The 17380-nt window shown below is 36.0% G+C and overlaps 1 protein-coding gene across 1 annotated transcript in view; it reads left to right on the plus strand.

The window, feature by feature from the left end:
* Positions 1 to 2329: 2329 nt before the first annotated feature.
* Positions 2330 to 17380, plus strand: part of LOC131947409 (structural maintenance of chromosomes protein 3 homolog) — a 32375-nt gene continuing 17324 nt past the window's right edge. Inside the window, exons 1-2 of the mRNA XM_059308623.1 lie at positions 2330 to 2404; positions 3709 to 3807. Coding sequence (XP_059164606.1) covers positions 3709 to 3807 — 99 coding nt within the window. The 5' untranslated portion in view covers positions 2330 to 2404. The remainder of the gene's footprint in view (positions 2405 to 3708; positions 3808 to 17380) is intronic.

Consider the following 17380-nt stretch of genomic DNA (forward strand, 5'->3'; position numbering starts at 1 on the left):
ACCTGTCAGTGATGGATCAATTATGTCAACATTTGGTGAAGTACGTGAATATAACGGTCAACATTTTAATCAAACAACAGGAAAATTTGTATCACCACATGATGGTTTATACCTTGTCTGTGTAGCTCTACATGAATGGGAAGATGAACTGATTAGAGTCGCTGTGGTGGCTGGAGAAGAGTGGTGTAAGTTTATAGAAGTGAAATGTGCCGACACTAGCGCTGCTGGTTCAGTGGTTGTTGACATGAAGAAAGGTCAAGAACTTTACTTTCAAGTGTTTAAAGCAGATCAAGGCGCAACGTTATCCTGGCCTAGTAGTTGTACAATTGTTAGTTTATAAAAGTACAACACAAAACGTGGCGGCTAATAAATTCTCAAAACAATAAAATATATAACCAACATGTTAAACAGACGCTACGAACTTAGTATGTGTGTAGAATAACATGTATACACAAATTTTAATGGTTTATAATATGTTGTTTGTTTAGTCATCATTACAAAATTCCAGTGTGATCACCAATTACTATGTTCTACTTCACTAAAATAAACATAGGCCTATGTTATAGCGCAAATACAATAAGACTAGACTTGTAGAGACTAATAAAGACGGTGTGAACTTGACGGTAGACGATTTGGTTCGAGAGTATGTGCGCGTGTTTGACTAAACGTTTGTGGCGTGAGTGTGGCGTGAGCGTGACGCAACAATGTTACTGATGACGTAGGACACAGGAATTAAGACAGTTGTGGGTTAGCTATTGTAGAAAAAGGCGTGTTGTTTAATTTGGTAGTGTAGTTCAAGTTCATTCAGTATTAGTATTTAAGAATAAAGTAATTCTATTTTTTTTATCGAAGTTGTTCCTATCGTTAACTTAGTGTCGACGGAAATTAAGAGTGTTCCCGTCCTCATCACTTGGTTATAGTTGAAGTGTTAGTTATAAGAGTAGTCATCAAATTGTTTCATATAGCATCTTATACATTTTCCGCCATCACAGAAAGGCTAAATAAATGTTCATTTTACAGTAACATCTACATGTAAGTAATATATATGCTAAAAAAGGTTCATTTTATAGTAACATCTACATGTAAGTAATAGATATGCTAAATAAAGGTTCATTTTGAAGCAACATCTACATGCAAGTAATTGATAGTCGAATTAAATGTTTATTTTTAAGTGGCATCTCAACATTGGTGAATAGTAAATTCATCATAGATTCACGTGACACTTAATAACAAACAGTGGCGTAGCTAGTGCAATGCGGTTTGAAAGGGCTTTCAAACCGCACTCCACTAGCTACGCCTATTCTCTTAGTCTTAACACGACGACGTCCCGCGTCTGGTTGGTGGGGAAGGAAAGCTCGGTGAGAGCCCACGGAAGTAGCGACCGATGTGTGGGGAACTCTCTCGGGGTTTGCCACACTGAGGCCTGCCTGGCTAATGGAAGTCAACCTTCTGAGCCGGTTTCCGTATAAGGAAGGAAGGAAGTATTGAATACTGACAGTCAAAGTGTGGCACCAAAACAAAAAGTAGTGACTGGTAAAAAGCGCACCAACCTTCCAACTGGTGCTGCGCGGAAGGGGGTGGGTAGGGGGGCTGTATTATTTTTCCTTACGCCAATAAGTATAATTTAAGTGGGAGGGGGCACAAAATTGATAGTTCGCCCGGGGCCGGCTTGGGTTGCTACGCCTCATATAGCAAATAACTGCAGATTCAATAGTCCCAGTTAAATTCTTATACTGCAAGACAAAAACGTGACGTAAACGACGGTTTTTACTTTCAGCTCAAGCTTGCCTTTTACCGCCTCAACATATCACATATCGTGCTTCAATTTCGCATTTTACCGCCTCCACATTGACCTATCATGTTTTCATTTCGCATCTTAACTTCACCCACGTTAGTCGCTGCGTAAACAATTAAAACGACGTGTTTGATATCTACAATTGTTTACTTACCTATAGATATAATGTTGTTTTGATGATATAGATTGCTTATTGTGGCCAGTGCCGGCGACAGGTTATTTAGCGCCCTAGGCAAAACTTATTAAAAGCCCCCCCCCCCCCCCACCCGCAATTTTTTTCGTGCCCCCATATTATCAGCGGCGTAGCGACCCTTCCCGGTGCCCGGTGACAAACATTCGATTTGCACCCCTCACCCCTCAAACTTTCAATTTGTTTTTCCAACCTATTTTGGCGCCCTAGGCTACAGCCTAGTTTGCCTTATAGGTAGCGCCGGCAATGATTGTGGCTGATCCACACGTAGTTAAATCATAAATACATGAGAGATAACTCTCATAATGACATCGCGTTTCGGGAAAACCCGCTATTATATAACAGAGGAAGTTCTGCTACTGTACAAAATTCCAGTCGTTTGATTCCTTACAACAAGAGTAGATCTAGGACTACTTAAGGTACTGCTAATCTTTAATCTATATAATATATATTTTTAAAATAGCATTTCCCTTTAATATAACCACACAACCTAAAAATAATGAATTTAAAACAAAATGAAAAGCCCTGCTGCATCTTTAATTCTTACTCAGTTATTAAATTGTCTTTAGTATAAAGTTTGATATTAAAACATTTCCATAAAATAAGTATATCATATACTCATTGATTAGAAAAGTATGTAGGTCGTTTTATTAAAAAAAAGAGAATTTTATTACTGTATTTAGGCAATTCACAGAAAAAATTGTTAAATTAGTTCATCACAACGCTGGATAGATAAAGAAAGTGAAAAACGGAAATACCCAAGTGTATAACTTTAGCAAGCAGGATATAGCATTAGTAATGCCAAAGAAAACTATCTCATTTTTATATGTATTACATAATTAACTGTAACATTAGTTAACAGATCTAAATAAGTATAACAATACTTATATCAGTTTTCATTTAATTGTGGATTGCCAGTTATAGTTTAATAATTTAGGACAAAAACTTAGTCTTGGTAGATTTATAACTCATTTATTAGATTTTATTTCATTGTTATCATTAACTCTTTTTTTACTTAATTAATTTCTGGATGAATTTTTTTTTCTTAAACATTGAATTATTATATTGCTTTTGGTATACTTGACTCAATGGAGATTATAAATATATAAATGATTATAAAGATTAAATTAAATTTAAAATAATAACTAAAGTGCTAGGCTTACTTATAAGTACCTTCAGTAGCTAAGGGATTTAATTCTGGCGGATGAGCGCAGTGGATTAAGATTTAGTTATAAAAATACGTTATACTAACAATAACTCCACTATCAGCTCTATTCAAGGATACTTTACGATATAGTCATCTACATATTGATAGACATTGATGACATGTGTACTGGACTGACTATTCTATTGAATAAATGAGCAGTTATTACTTTGCTTTAATTATCGTGTGATGTTATTATTATTTTATTTGTAAAATTTTCAGTGGAATAGTAATATAATTAAGGTTTGTGTTGATGAAATCAAATAGGCTATATATTTCCGGGGGGGGGGGGGCGGACACTATTAAAAGTATATATTTTCGATATTTAGGGGGGCGGTAGACTATCTTCGGGGGGGGGGGGGTTACCTTGAAGAAACACTTCTTCTTCTTCGTTCTTAATTTTTAGTGTTGGAAGGGATCAAGTCTTATTTGCCAGAAGAAACACTGCTTTAGTTTAGCTTAGTGACGATGACAGAGTTAACATATTTTTTCTTTAAATTTAGTGTTATTAACATTTAGATGCCTTCAAGAATTCACGTTAAGTTTGTTACAGAGCGCAAGAAATATTTGGAAGAACAGATACAAGTTCTGGAACCTGTTTTGGGAAATATGAAAAATGTAAGTCATTACAAACTAAAAAGTCTTCGTAATACTTAAATCATTTTACTTACGACAAAGTAGGTTTAGCGTTTTTCGAAGTGCATGTGTTAAAAAACACAGAACAACATCACGTGTTTAGGACTATAGCACTTCAACACGTGACCACTCTAAACTTTTGTTGTTGTTTACTTTCATCAGGTTGTTGCAAAAAGTAAGGCGTGGCTAGAAGAAAAAACTGACCAATCATTTGTAAGCTACATCGAGCTATCACAAGAACTGGACACAGCAGCCACGGCCTTGTTGGATGTGACGTCACATATTTTAGGCCAGTACTTTGATAGTTTTTTTTTATAATTTAAAGCCTCAAAGCCTACGATCATGAAGACTGTGTGTTCAGTAATGTAGCGTTTCTACTGAAAATAAAACGGGAGTGATTTCCCCTAAACTTTCTCGAATATTCTTAAATGAAACAACAGGGGATGGCAACTCAGGATATAAAGACCTGATTTTTAATCCATTTTAAATACTTAAACTTTTAAAAAATAGAATAAAATATCGTAGAAAAAAGAATTGCACAACAAATAACGCCAAATAAAATGTGCATAAAAGTGCGGAATATTATTAGTACATTATAAATTGACATGCGTTTTTCGAGAAATCGAAAATAGTGAAATTGTCTACTTCCGGTCAACAGAAATTACTCTAAATTTGATAGAAGGTAGAGAATTAGATCTTTTACTTACATGTGAATATTCATTTATCTATCTAAAACAGTACTCAAGTTATATGCTTTTGAAAAATTCAAAGTAGAAAAAGTTCCACTTTCGGTTATCGGAAAGTTGATATGGATCTACAATTTTGATATAATACTTATATATGAACTTTCATCAACCTAGCTGTAACGGTATTCAAGTTATCTTGTTTACAGACACACAGACACACACACGCGCACACACACACACATACGGACAAGATTGCAAAACAATGTTTTTCCGATTTTTTTTCAACATTACAAGACTTTCTCTATACTTCGTATAATGCAACGAAATTGTTTACAGTTTAGTTTACAGATATTTCAAATACTGTGTTAAAGGGATATATCATTTTACTGTCGACCGACTAACAAACCCTTTTCCACTTTTATATAAAATCGACATAACATTAGTGAATCTTGTAAATCCTTATATTTAAAAAAAATGAAGTATTTACAATCACTTTGTGTTACCTTATTCGCCCTAAAACAAGGTTCAACAGCCTTAAAGGTTTATAGAACATTAAAAGTTTGTTTAAATTTTTTTTTATAAAATCGATAATTATTCTTGTAAAAGTTAGATTTAAAACGAAACAGCATGTACATTATATAAATTTCGGGCATTTTGGAACAGTTTGTGTTTGTATATATTTGTATCATATTCAAAGTTCTTGTTGATCACAGTATTACGTGGTTTGCGTTATAGTTTAACAAGCTAAAATAGCGACATTTATTGTGTGTACTATAAAATCATTGTTTACTTCAACTGAACTTAAAATAAAAGTCTAAATCCCAATCCACCAGACGAGGACAACATGGATGTCAACAAACCAACGCCATCTTTACCACAGCCTGACACACAGATATCAGCAACATTCCTAACAGTAGAATCTAAAAGACAACTAATCACACAAGTTCAACATACAACTGGTATATTATAGTATGCTTTGGTATAACACGTCGGTAAATAGCATCATATGCTGGATATAATTTTAAAATATGTTTATGTATTGTATTTTGCAAACCAATTTACGATTGATACCTTGGTTTCATTTAATTTTCAAGATTTCGGAAATTTTAAATTTTAAACTTATGTTTACGACTATTTTCAGTTGAAATATTTTATAATAACGTTTCTAAGTTTAACGCTGTTTTAAGGAACATACTTATAAAAGTTCAAGCCATTTCAAATTATAAACTGAATACTTGTGACTATCCCCAGCTGAAGAACATCCTGACCTAGAGCGAAGACTCGCCTATATTGAAACAACACTATCTTCACTACAGGACACACAACACAAGTCTACAAATGACATATCAGAAATAAAACAATGGAGAGACAACTTTGTAACAGAACAGAGTGACATGGGGGTAAACATTGAACAACTGACTAAAAAACAAAAACAGAGTTTTAAAAATCTTAGAAAACAAATGAGTGAACAAGATAACAAAGTAAAGGAGCTGAACAAAGAAATTGAAAGTTTAAACGAAAAAGAAAACAAGTCAAACAAAACATTAGAGAAATTAACTCTAGATATGAAAGAATATGAAAACAACTTACTGAAAATAAATAAAGAGATGCAAGATCACACTGATAAAACAGACAGTATAACACAAGGAATGAAAAGACTTTCTGATTTGATTGTTTCTTTACAAGAAGATAATAAAAACGTGGTCGATAAATCAACTAAACTTGAGAAAATGCAATCAAAGGTAAACATTCAAATTACTAATTAAATGAGTAAACAATTATACACCTACTTACCGGTTTACCAACTCCATATACTATAACCGAATTGTAACATGTAATTAAAAGTCAGTTGATTGAATTTTTCCACCAATAAAACTTTTGATTTTGAAACTAATTTTATGTCTGCAATTTTAATCTACAATAGAAATATTCAAATTTGTAATAATTAATTTAGCACAATGTGATGTACAAACTCCTACAACAAAGACTGATGCCCATTGACAAACTGATTCAAATCTTTAACCAGAACTTGGAAACTAGGGAAAAAAGAAAAAAAAAGGTATGTTTGTAATCATTTTATTAAACAATAAATTGCTACATTTAATAAAGAAATGCAATAATTACTTACACGCAGTTATTAGTCCAGTCATTTTCATCCTTTTTCGTTAATACATTTATATTTATAAAACAGCTTCAAATTATTTTGAATTCTTACAAGCCATTTCCAATTATTGTCATTGAAGCTATTGTTTGTTATACGTAACTATGTGATTATTCCATTTACATAATTTTACTTGTATTTTAATTTAGCTTGACAATATTGAAAATACTATTTCAAAGCTGTCGAAACATTTTCATCTGATCGGTAAGTGTGCTTTAAAAAAACGAACGAAAGAAAATGAATAAATTATTAATTTAAAACAATAATAATTTAACAGGAAATATACTTTATTTCTAGTGAAAATGTTACACAACTAATAGTTTGACGTAGATGGACGGAGTGGTCTAGTGCTAGAGAGCTGGACTGCTAACCCGTAAAACTCGATTTCGAATCCGGGTTCAAGTAAGTAGACCGTCCCTGAGTCCACCCAACTGTGATGGGTACCTAACTCACGTTAGGAAAAGTAAAGGCGGCTGGGCATAGTGCTGACCACACTATCTCTTCATATGCCGAGGTCACAGAAACAAGTGAACTCTACTTCACTTGCCCCATAGACCGTCAGGTTTGAAAAGGGAAACTTTAATTTACTTTACTTACTTTATCGTAGAGTAATCGATGCTAACCGATCTGTACTTTTGCTTACCTCTTTTCGATTTCTTTTCATCCTCTCATTTGCCCCTCTCCCACCCCCACCCCCCGTCCTGCCCTACAAATTGCTGTCATTACACGGACAGACCATAACGTGATGTTCGTTAGCCAGACAGACCATAACGTGATGTTCGTTAGCCAGACATACCATAACGTGATGTTCGTTAGCCAGACAGACCATAACGTGATATTCGTTAGCCAGACAGACCATAACGTGATGTCCGTTAGCCAGACAGACCATAACGTGATGTTCGTTAGCCAGACAGACCATAACGTGATAAAGAATGGAACATTTCACTCACCCATAGTGCCAGTCTCTAGACCCGTGGGTTTCCGTCTGGTGTTTGTTTCCTCACCTGGTACATTACACCACCTGGTACATTACACCACCTGGTACATTACACCACCTGGTATGTCGGGGGTCGACCTACAGCGGTCTACCTTAGTTCAGTAAGACATTTACAGATCTGTAGTTTAAAATAAAATAATTTCAATTATCGTCACATCATCTTTTTATGTTTCTAACATAAAGACAAAGTCCCATACGAGCCAGGGGTTAAATCTAAAATAAAATAATAACTGAAAGACAAAAATAATTATTATATTTGTAACATCTTAGTATTAAATTAATGTATTGTAACATGAAATGAGCTATAGAATAGGTTGATGGTGCTAATTTTGTCAATCGTTTTATTAGAGTTTCAAAAGTACAACATAATAAATTTAGTACTAGAGATTCTTGTTACGATAAATTAACCATACAAAATTAAACTATACGGACTGAATGATTATAACATAACGCATATAACATTTGTCGTACCATTTGTGAGGTATTAATTGAAATACTACCCTCGCAGTTTCAGTACGTAGGACTCGATAAACTAACACCACTAAAACTGAGGACCGTACTAATCTAGTGGTCTAGTGTTTCAATTTGTCGTCTTAGACAAAATTATGTAAATTTTATGGATTATTATACAGAATGTATTTTGTTTTTAATGTTTGATTTGGGTTTGCCCTTTTTGCTTACATTTTGAGAAACATTCAAAGCACATATAATTAATTTATGTTTAGGGTTAGTAACATAAACTAATAATACGACAAAACAAATATTATGGATCAAATAATCAGAGCATGGGGATCATCCATTTATGGCGTCCACACGTGGAAGGCGGGGGGGGGGGAGGTTCGAATAAAATATACTTTTGTAAATGCGTGTGGACTTGATATGAGGGGGGGGGGGTCGGGTCATTATCAACGTCCACATGTTGAATTTAACAACAAAATACTTTTTAAAAAATGCACATAAAATATTGGTTATACATTAAATATGCAGTTCTCGTGTTGAATTTTCCCAAGACAACGGGTGTATAAATGTAGCCAAAATGTAACTGTATACCACCAGCCTAGGAAAATAAGCGGACATTTTTTTAATTTTTGGGATGGGGAGGGGGCAGTGACTGCATCAATTATCTAAAATATTTCACGCTATTCCAATTTTATATTTAAACATTTCAAACAATTAATGCTTAACTTTTGAAAACAATTAGATGTAGGCTGTGAACGATCCTGTGACTAAATCATTGAAGTCTACATCATTAATTTGTGTCAAAGCCTAAGACGACGTAGATCTAGTGATTTTTTCTTCAAGTAAAAAAACTACAAATGATCACGTTACAGTAAGATATTTAAATAACAGCACGTGTATAATATGCTTGCTTGGTCAGTTGTGTAGGGCTCACGGTCAGCGCGACTAGGACAAGGGGGGGAGGTTTGTTATGGAAACATGGGTAGCGTTAAGTTGTGTTAGAGTAATGTAATGACGTCACGTTTATTTGTGAATTTACCCCAACCTATATATTCATTAATAGCTAGACAGACACAAATGACATTAGAATGTTCGGTCTACAGCACCTTCAATAAAAAATAAAATTGATGACACCTTTCGTGAAATTAAACATGTACATCATATATATGTTTTCTAATCAACAGAGTCACGTGTATGTAACAGATATGCTTGTCATGTACAGCTTGATGATCACACACCTGTCAGTGATGGATCAATTATTTCAACATTTGGTGAAGTACGTGAATATAACGGTCAACATTTTAATGAAACAACAGGAACATTTGTATCACCACATGATGGTTTATATCTTGTCTGTGTAACACTAGATGAAAGTGAAGATAAACTTATTGAAGTTGGTGTGATGGCTGGAGGAGACTGGTGTACGACTATAGAAGTGAAATGTGCCGACACTAGCGCTGCTGGGTCAGTGGTTGTTGACATGAAGAAAGGTCAAGAACTTTACTTTAAAGTGTTGAAAGCAGATAAAGACGCAGCTTTATCCTTCTACAGTAGTTTTACTATCATTAGTTTATAGAAGTACAAAACAAAACATGGTGGATGGTGAATTCTTAAAACAATAAAATATGTAACCACCATGTTTAACGCACGCTAACAGCTTACTATGTTGGTAGGCTACATGTTAAAAAAAAAACTTGAATAATTTACATGTTAGTTCTTAAATAGCTATCCTGACACAGTTCAAGCAACTGTTTCAATGTGATCACTAGTTAATATGTTTTATTTGGCTACAATAAACAAAACATAACTCTAACTTTACATACATTTTACTTATCTGTGTGACACGAGTGCTGAGCACTAGGTTGACGGGACAGGTCACTAAGTACCTAACACATTCACCCCTTTACGCTCATTTACTATAGACCGATTTAAAATTGCGTCATTTTATATAATTGTGTTTGGTATAGCAAAGTAAAATGAGCTTAGCATAGTGAGAACCGATTATTTTAATTATATTTTGCAACCAATGTTTAAATAAAACAGACCAAGCTGTAGTAAATTTTCTACAAGGCTCACCAAAATCCATGGGTATCTTACACTAAAGAAGGCGGGTCAGAGTTTCTTCAATGATTGTAAAAATTTGGCTGTAGATTTGAATTTCACTTTAGCTGATTAATTTATTTTTATTTAGAAATGTGGCGAACAAATATAAATGTTAACGTGAAAGATCTACTTAACAATCAGCTATCGTTGTTTGATTCCTTACAGAAAATATATTGAAGAAACAAAAAAAAAACAACATAAAGATTACTCTACTTTTACTTTTTTTTCTCTCTGTATGAAAGGTTAATAAGTAACATTTAAATTGTATAAGTTTATTATTTTAAAAAGAACATGTGTGTGCTTGTGAAGTATTAAAAGACGAATGAGTAAATCGCTTCACTGAACAACATCAACATTTGTTTGGTATTTTTAAAATGATTCAAATAATGCGTTTGTTAATATGTTGAAAGATATTGTTAGAAACTGTTTAATATTGCGATTCAATGTTTATTAAGTCAGTAGCATTGTATAAGTAAATTAACACCTACCCAAACAGATATACAAATAGCCCATAGAAACATCAATATAACAGATATACAACTCTCTATATTTATAGTCATGTACGTTCTGTACTAAACAATAAAGTAGAGAGGCGCCTTTAGAGGCTTACAAAGTAGATTCCTCCAACGTATTTTTAGGATAAAGTGGGACAACGAAGGACAGGCTCAAACGACTTTGTCTCAGAAGTACGAATGAGGAGATGGTGATGGCTGGGTAATGTCATTTATATGAACAGAATAAGACCCCGAAACTATACTCCTCAGGTATGAGGAGGATTAAGTAAGTAATCGAAACACAATACATGTATATATATATATATATATATATATATATATATATGTATATATATATATATATATATATATATATATATATATATATATATATATATTTATATATATTTATTTATATATATATATATATATATATATATATATATATATATATATATATATATATATATATATACATATATATATATATATATATATATATATATATATATATATCTATATATATATATATATATATATATATATATATATATATATATATATATATATATATATATATATATATATATATGTATATACAGGGGCGTAGCGAGGGGGGGGGGCGGGGGGTGCGGACCGCACCGGGTGACACCATTTAGGGGGGTGACACCAAGGCAAAAAATAGCAAAATATATAGAGAAAAACTCGAGGGGGGGGGTGCAAATCGAAAGTTTGAGGGGGGGGGTGCAAATCGAAAATTTGAACGTTTGACCCTGGGAAGGGTCTCTATGCCTCTGGGGGGGTGACACCATTAAGTGCCGCACCGGGTGACACCCGACCTCGCTACGCCACTGTGTATATATATGGAGAGAGACTCAGGCCAGGGAATCAAAGCCAGAAATAAAAGAAATTTTCACGTCCCATATAGCTCATATCATTTTAACACCTAAATAACGGCGATGTAAAAGTCATGTGCAAATATTCAGGTTAAATCTGCCGAGACTAAGTTAAGTCAAAGATTATACAGAAACAAGAAGAGAGCTAATTATAAACTGACTAAAACGATTTACTTCTTACGATAGTTGGGCTAGTGTTGGATTTTGTTTTTACCAATTGCATATGACCATTATTTATCTTTGCTGCATATCTTTAACAGCGTTTAGAACTAGGTGTGTGTGTGAGCTCAACCAAATCTTGTGTCTGATGTTTATCTACTCTGTAACGTTAACCTATCTATCAGCCAAATAGAAGGAGAACGTCCCCGGATTCTTTTTTCGGTGTCATATGCAAATGCCTTACGGCCTAAGTGGATGAACACTTAACACAACGACCACTAGGGCTCGAATCAATGTCTAGGGAAGCTAGTGATACTATTGTAATTAACACTCATCCAATCTACATACGACCTTTTAATCAGCGAACTCAGTTGTGGCAGAACACAAAGATGAACTAGATAAAATATTTAATGTATAAAATATCAAAAACCCAACTTACAAAATGCAGGAAAAAACACTATCACAGATTTCTACACTGTCTAAAGAACAGCTACAGGCCACACAACACTGCTGTAGCTTCAAGATTTACTTAGCAACATGTAATATTAAACTAGAAGACTAACTCACTTAAGAAAGCAAGGCACACACAGGTCTTAAGTACTCTCACGTTCAAATGGTCAGAGTCTATAGCCGGACAATATGGACGGCTGCCTGATCAAGGTAAAACTGCCTCGTAGACTGCCAGGTCAAGATAAACTGCCTCGTGTTGCGAGTGTGCAGTGCAATTAAAGACTTCTGTGACAGGGGAGGTTATCCTCAACCCATGTCGCCATTGGTTGGGATAATCATCTGATCAGAATCATTCAATCAGATTTTAATGGAAAATTTCTATGTCTCAAACACCTTAATTAGTCAGTGGAAAAACCCCAGGTGTTACACCATCATTCCATATAAGGAATTATACAATGTCAAAATAAAAATGACTCGACCTAAGTAGGTCACATCCCCTCCCTTTTTGGAAGAGACAGATAGGTTCCACAAGAACATACATAAGGAACCAATCTGGCAATGAAAATAAAAAAAATGTTTTACAAATGTAGGCAATCAAAATCATAATACCAGATGAAAATATCCCTGAACATAAAAGGGAAGTAACTCCAACTTTTACAATTGGTGAAAGGGGAGTAACCCTTCAAAAAGTAATTATACATCAAAATCCCTCAAAAAAGGGTATTACAATATTTCCATGTGGATATTAAAAGTGGTAAACCCGCCAGGGTAAGACCTTTATTTCAATGACTAGCTACAATATCAATTGAGTCATATGAGACATATTATTATAAAAGATTACATATAATCAAAAACCACCTTTAATTAAGGTTCACCTGAAAATAAACAAAATATTCAACAGGATTGGAATTTTGAAAAAAATTCAAAACTCACACCACTCATTTTCATATGAGTGACACTCAAACAAAACCTGTTTATGGTCCTAATGAACCACAAAGCATGTCACATGATCAATGTGTACAACAAGATTTTACATCCTTGACAAACAATCAGCCACAACATTATCACTACCCTTAATGTGTGAAATTTCCAGATTAAAATTTTGGAAATATAAGCACCATCTCAATATTCTTTGATTTGTCTGTCCTAACTTAGAGGTAAATTTCAGGGGATCATGGTCAGAAAACACTCTGACTGGATTGGTTGAAGAAGAGACATAGACTTCAAAATGTTGTAATGATAAAACCAAAGCTAAAGCTTCTTTTTCAATAGTAGAGTAATTCTTTTGGTTCTCATTTAACTTCCTGGAAAAAAAGGCAATGGGATGGTCAATTCCCATGTTGTCTTCTTGAAATAGGACGGAGCCAATGGCTAAGTTGCTAGCATCAATGGCAAGTTTAAAGGGCTTGCTAAAATTTGGTGCAGCCATAACAGGAGCATTTGATAAAAATGATTTAATGGTTAAAAAAGCTTCTTGACATTTATCTGACCATTCAAACTCAACACCCTTTTTCAATAATGCAGTAAGAGGTTCAGCAATAGCTGAAAAGTTTTGACAGAACCGCCTATAGTAACCAGCCATCCCAAGGAACTTTTTGATCTCTTTACAATTTTTGGGAGGTGGTAACCTTACAATAGCATCTACTTTAGCTTCAATGGGCCGAACTTGGTTCGTTCCCACTTGATAACCCAAATAGGTAATTGAAGCTTTACAGAAATCACTTTTATGTAAGTTTACAGTAAAATTCACTTCAGACAATTTTCTAAAAAGGTTAGTCAATTGAACAATATGTTCTTCAAAAGTATTAGAAAACACAACTATATCATCTAAGTAGGCCTCACATTGGTCTATGTCAGCAATGACAGAGTTAATGACCCTTTGGAAAGTTTGACCAGCATTTCGCATACCAAAAGGCATACGTTTGTATCTATAAAAACCATTAGGAGTTACAAAAGCAGATATTTCTTTTGCACGGTCAGATAAGGGGATTTGCCAGTATCCTGAAAGTAAATCAATCTTGGAAATTATCTTAGCCTGACCAACTTTATCAATAACGTCCTCTATCCGAGGTAAGGGATAGGAATCAGCTTTGGTGAGCGCATTCACCTTCCTAAAGTCGGTCACAAACCTGAAAGATCCACCGTCTTTCGGGACTAGGAGACATGGGGAACTCCAGTTGCTGAAACTGGGCTCAATGATATCATTCTTGAGCATATAATCAATTTCATCTTTTATCAAAGCAGCTTTTTCCGGGTTAACTCTATAGGGGTGTTGTTTAATGGGTTTTGCGTCACCAACGTCTGCATCATGAGGTGGTACTTTCGCTTCCTTGGGGACATCCCCAAAGATAGAGGGAAATGTCTCAAATAACTGAGACAACCTATGGATTTCCTCTGTGGACAAATGCATAAGGTGGACATTCAAATTATCTAAAAAGGAAGAATTTACCAATTTTGGGGGTTTCAATTTATCATGTATCACATCATCAGAAACATTTGAACATACAGGTAAAGTAATTTTAGCTGTGGATTGAAAATTGTTACAATTATCATAATATTTTTTCAGTGAGTTAACATGATACACTGTCTGTTTCTTTCTTCTGTCGGGCGTATTGACAACATAGTTCAAATCACTTAATTTTGAATGCACAGTAAAGGGTCCACAATATCTCAAGGATAACGCATTGTTCAGATTAGGCACTAACACAAGAACTTTGTCGCCTGGATTGAATGTTCGTTTACAAGAACTCTTATCATACAGTCCTTTCATTCTCACTTGGGCCTTTCTTAAGTTCTTGTGAGCCATTTCGCACACGGCTTTCAGTCGAACGTGAAAATCGTCGAAGTTTTCCACTGGATGATCACTGGTACCTGTCCAACGTTCGTGTATCAGCTTCAGGGGGCCACGGACAGAATGTCCAAACACAAGTTGAAAAGGCGAGTAGCCTAAAGAGTCCTGGATACAGTCCCTCGCGGCGAAAATAATCCAAGGAACAGACTCATCCCATTGGGTGTTACTATTAGCGAATGTCCTTAGCATGGTTTTGAGGGTTTGGTGGAACCTCTCAAGTACGCCTTGAGACTGAGGGTGGTAGGCTGAGCTGGTGATGTGGGTAACGCCTAGCTTGGCTAGTGCTTCCTGAAAATGGTGACTGGTGAAGTTGCTGCCTTGATCTGTTTGCACGATTCTAGGTAATCCAAAGGTAGTGAAGAACCGGGTCATGGCTCTGACTACAGTCTTTGCCTTAATGTTCCGTAAGGGAATCGCCTCGGGAAAACGGGTACTTGAACACATAAAGGTAAGTAGGTACTCGTTGCCCGCCTTGGTTTTAGGCAAGGGACCTACACAGTCCATGACGATTTTAGAAAAAGGTTCTTCTAATACAGGAATCGGACTCAAAGGGGCCTTAGGAATTGTCTGGTTTGGCTTTCCGGCCAACTGACAGTTCGTGCAACTTCTGCAGTAACGCGACACATCTTTTCTCATTTTGGGCCAAAAGAACAGTTCTTTGATCTTCGCCGTCGTTTTAGTGACTCCTGGGTGCGCTGACATTGGATGGTCATGTGCCAGCTTAAGTATTTCATGCCGATAAAGTGGAGGGACCCACAGCTGGTTTTTACCCAACCATGGTTCGGCTGGTGAGGCATTCACTGGTATAGCGCGACGAAAGAAGAAGCCGTTCTCGGCGAAATATTCTCCATCGTCTGATGATAGAGATTTTTCGACCGTTGCTTTGAGTTCCGCGTCGACTTGTTGAGCTTTAATGATGTCTTCCTGAGATATCCTCAGGGGTAAGCTCAGACTTGTGTTCTCTGGAAGCATAGACTCCAGTTTGGGAGTCGAATTTCTTGACGATGATGGCGGGTGTGGTTCAGACGTTGTGTCAGCCAATTGTTTGGTTTGGCTTCTTGTCACCGCGCATGCAGGATACAGTTCATAATCATTATCTGGAACTGTTGACAAAGGGTCTGAAACCGTACAGGGGTATACTTTGCTTCCCGCAAGGTCATTCCCTAGAAGTAAGTGTACTCCTGGGACAGGAATACTATCTATCACACCTAAAATGACCTCACCTTCGACGAGATGATGTTTCAGGGCAAACTTGTGTAGAGGGACTACAGTAGATTTTGTCCCTACTCCCTGGATAATGGAAATCCTTCCGGTGTTCGTCTCAGGCGTAATGTCCATTGAACTTTTCAAAAGGAGTGATTGTGACGCTCCTGTGTCTCTTAGGACGGTGATATTCCGCTGAGACAACGGATCACCTGGTTTGCTAATGATGGCTTCGGCAATAAAAGATGAAAAGTCAACTTTTCTCGATCCCTCGAGATCGGTAGACTCGGAAGAAACTTGATGGTGGCGAGAACAGTCAAAATGTGACTGCACATAATGTGTGGAGATTTGACTACCTTCTTGCGGATACTTAGGGTTAGAGTCCTTTAGAATTCTAGAGTTCATAGTTGAACTGGCTGCTTGAGGGGATAGAGCATAGTGCGCGGAAGTACGCACCACCTCTCTGTTATTCTGAAGACGTTTGTAACAGTCCTTGACAAGATGACCAGGCCTTTTGCAGAACTGGCATACCGCTCGACGATTGAGAGTTGATCTTGGTTTCTCTCTGGACTGTGATGCCTTCAAATGTTGGCCAACAGGAGGATTGCTGCCAAAAAGGGGGAGCACGGGGTTGAGGCGGTTTCCTGACACTGGTGGTTTCTTATGCACCAACATATATGTGTCAGCCGACTCAGCAGCCTTCTGGATGTCAGTTATCTTGTTATCCAGAATGTGTAGTCGTATCTCTTCAGGCAGGGACGATAGGAATTCTTCCCTTAGGATAAGTGACCTGAGTTTCTCAAACTCAGAAACTTCCTCAGAGTGTAGCCACCTTGAGAATATTTTCTCCTTTTCAAAGAGAAATTCCACATATGATTGTGTGGGTAACTTGCGGAGTGTTCGGAATTTTGTCCGATAGGCCTCGGGCGTCAGTGCGTAGGCCTTTAAAATGGCAGTCTTGACCAAACTATAGTTATTTTGAACGTCGTGAGAGAGTGCCGGGTATGTTTTTGCAGCTTTCCCAGTAAGGACAGAGCTCAATAAAGCAGTAATGGAAGTTTCGGGCCATTCACATGTCTTCGCTAAACTCTCAAAC

Source organism: Physella acuta, unplaced genomic scaffold, assembly GCF_028476545.2.
Source record: "Physella acuta isolate Inbredline_101_S28 unplaced genomic scaffold, ASM2847654v3 ptg000592l, whole genome shotgun sequence".
In the NCBI taxonomy this organism is placed as follows: Eukaryota; Metazoa; Mollusca; class Gastropoda; family Physidae; genus Physella; species Physella acuta.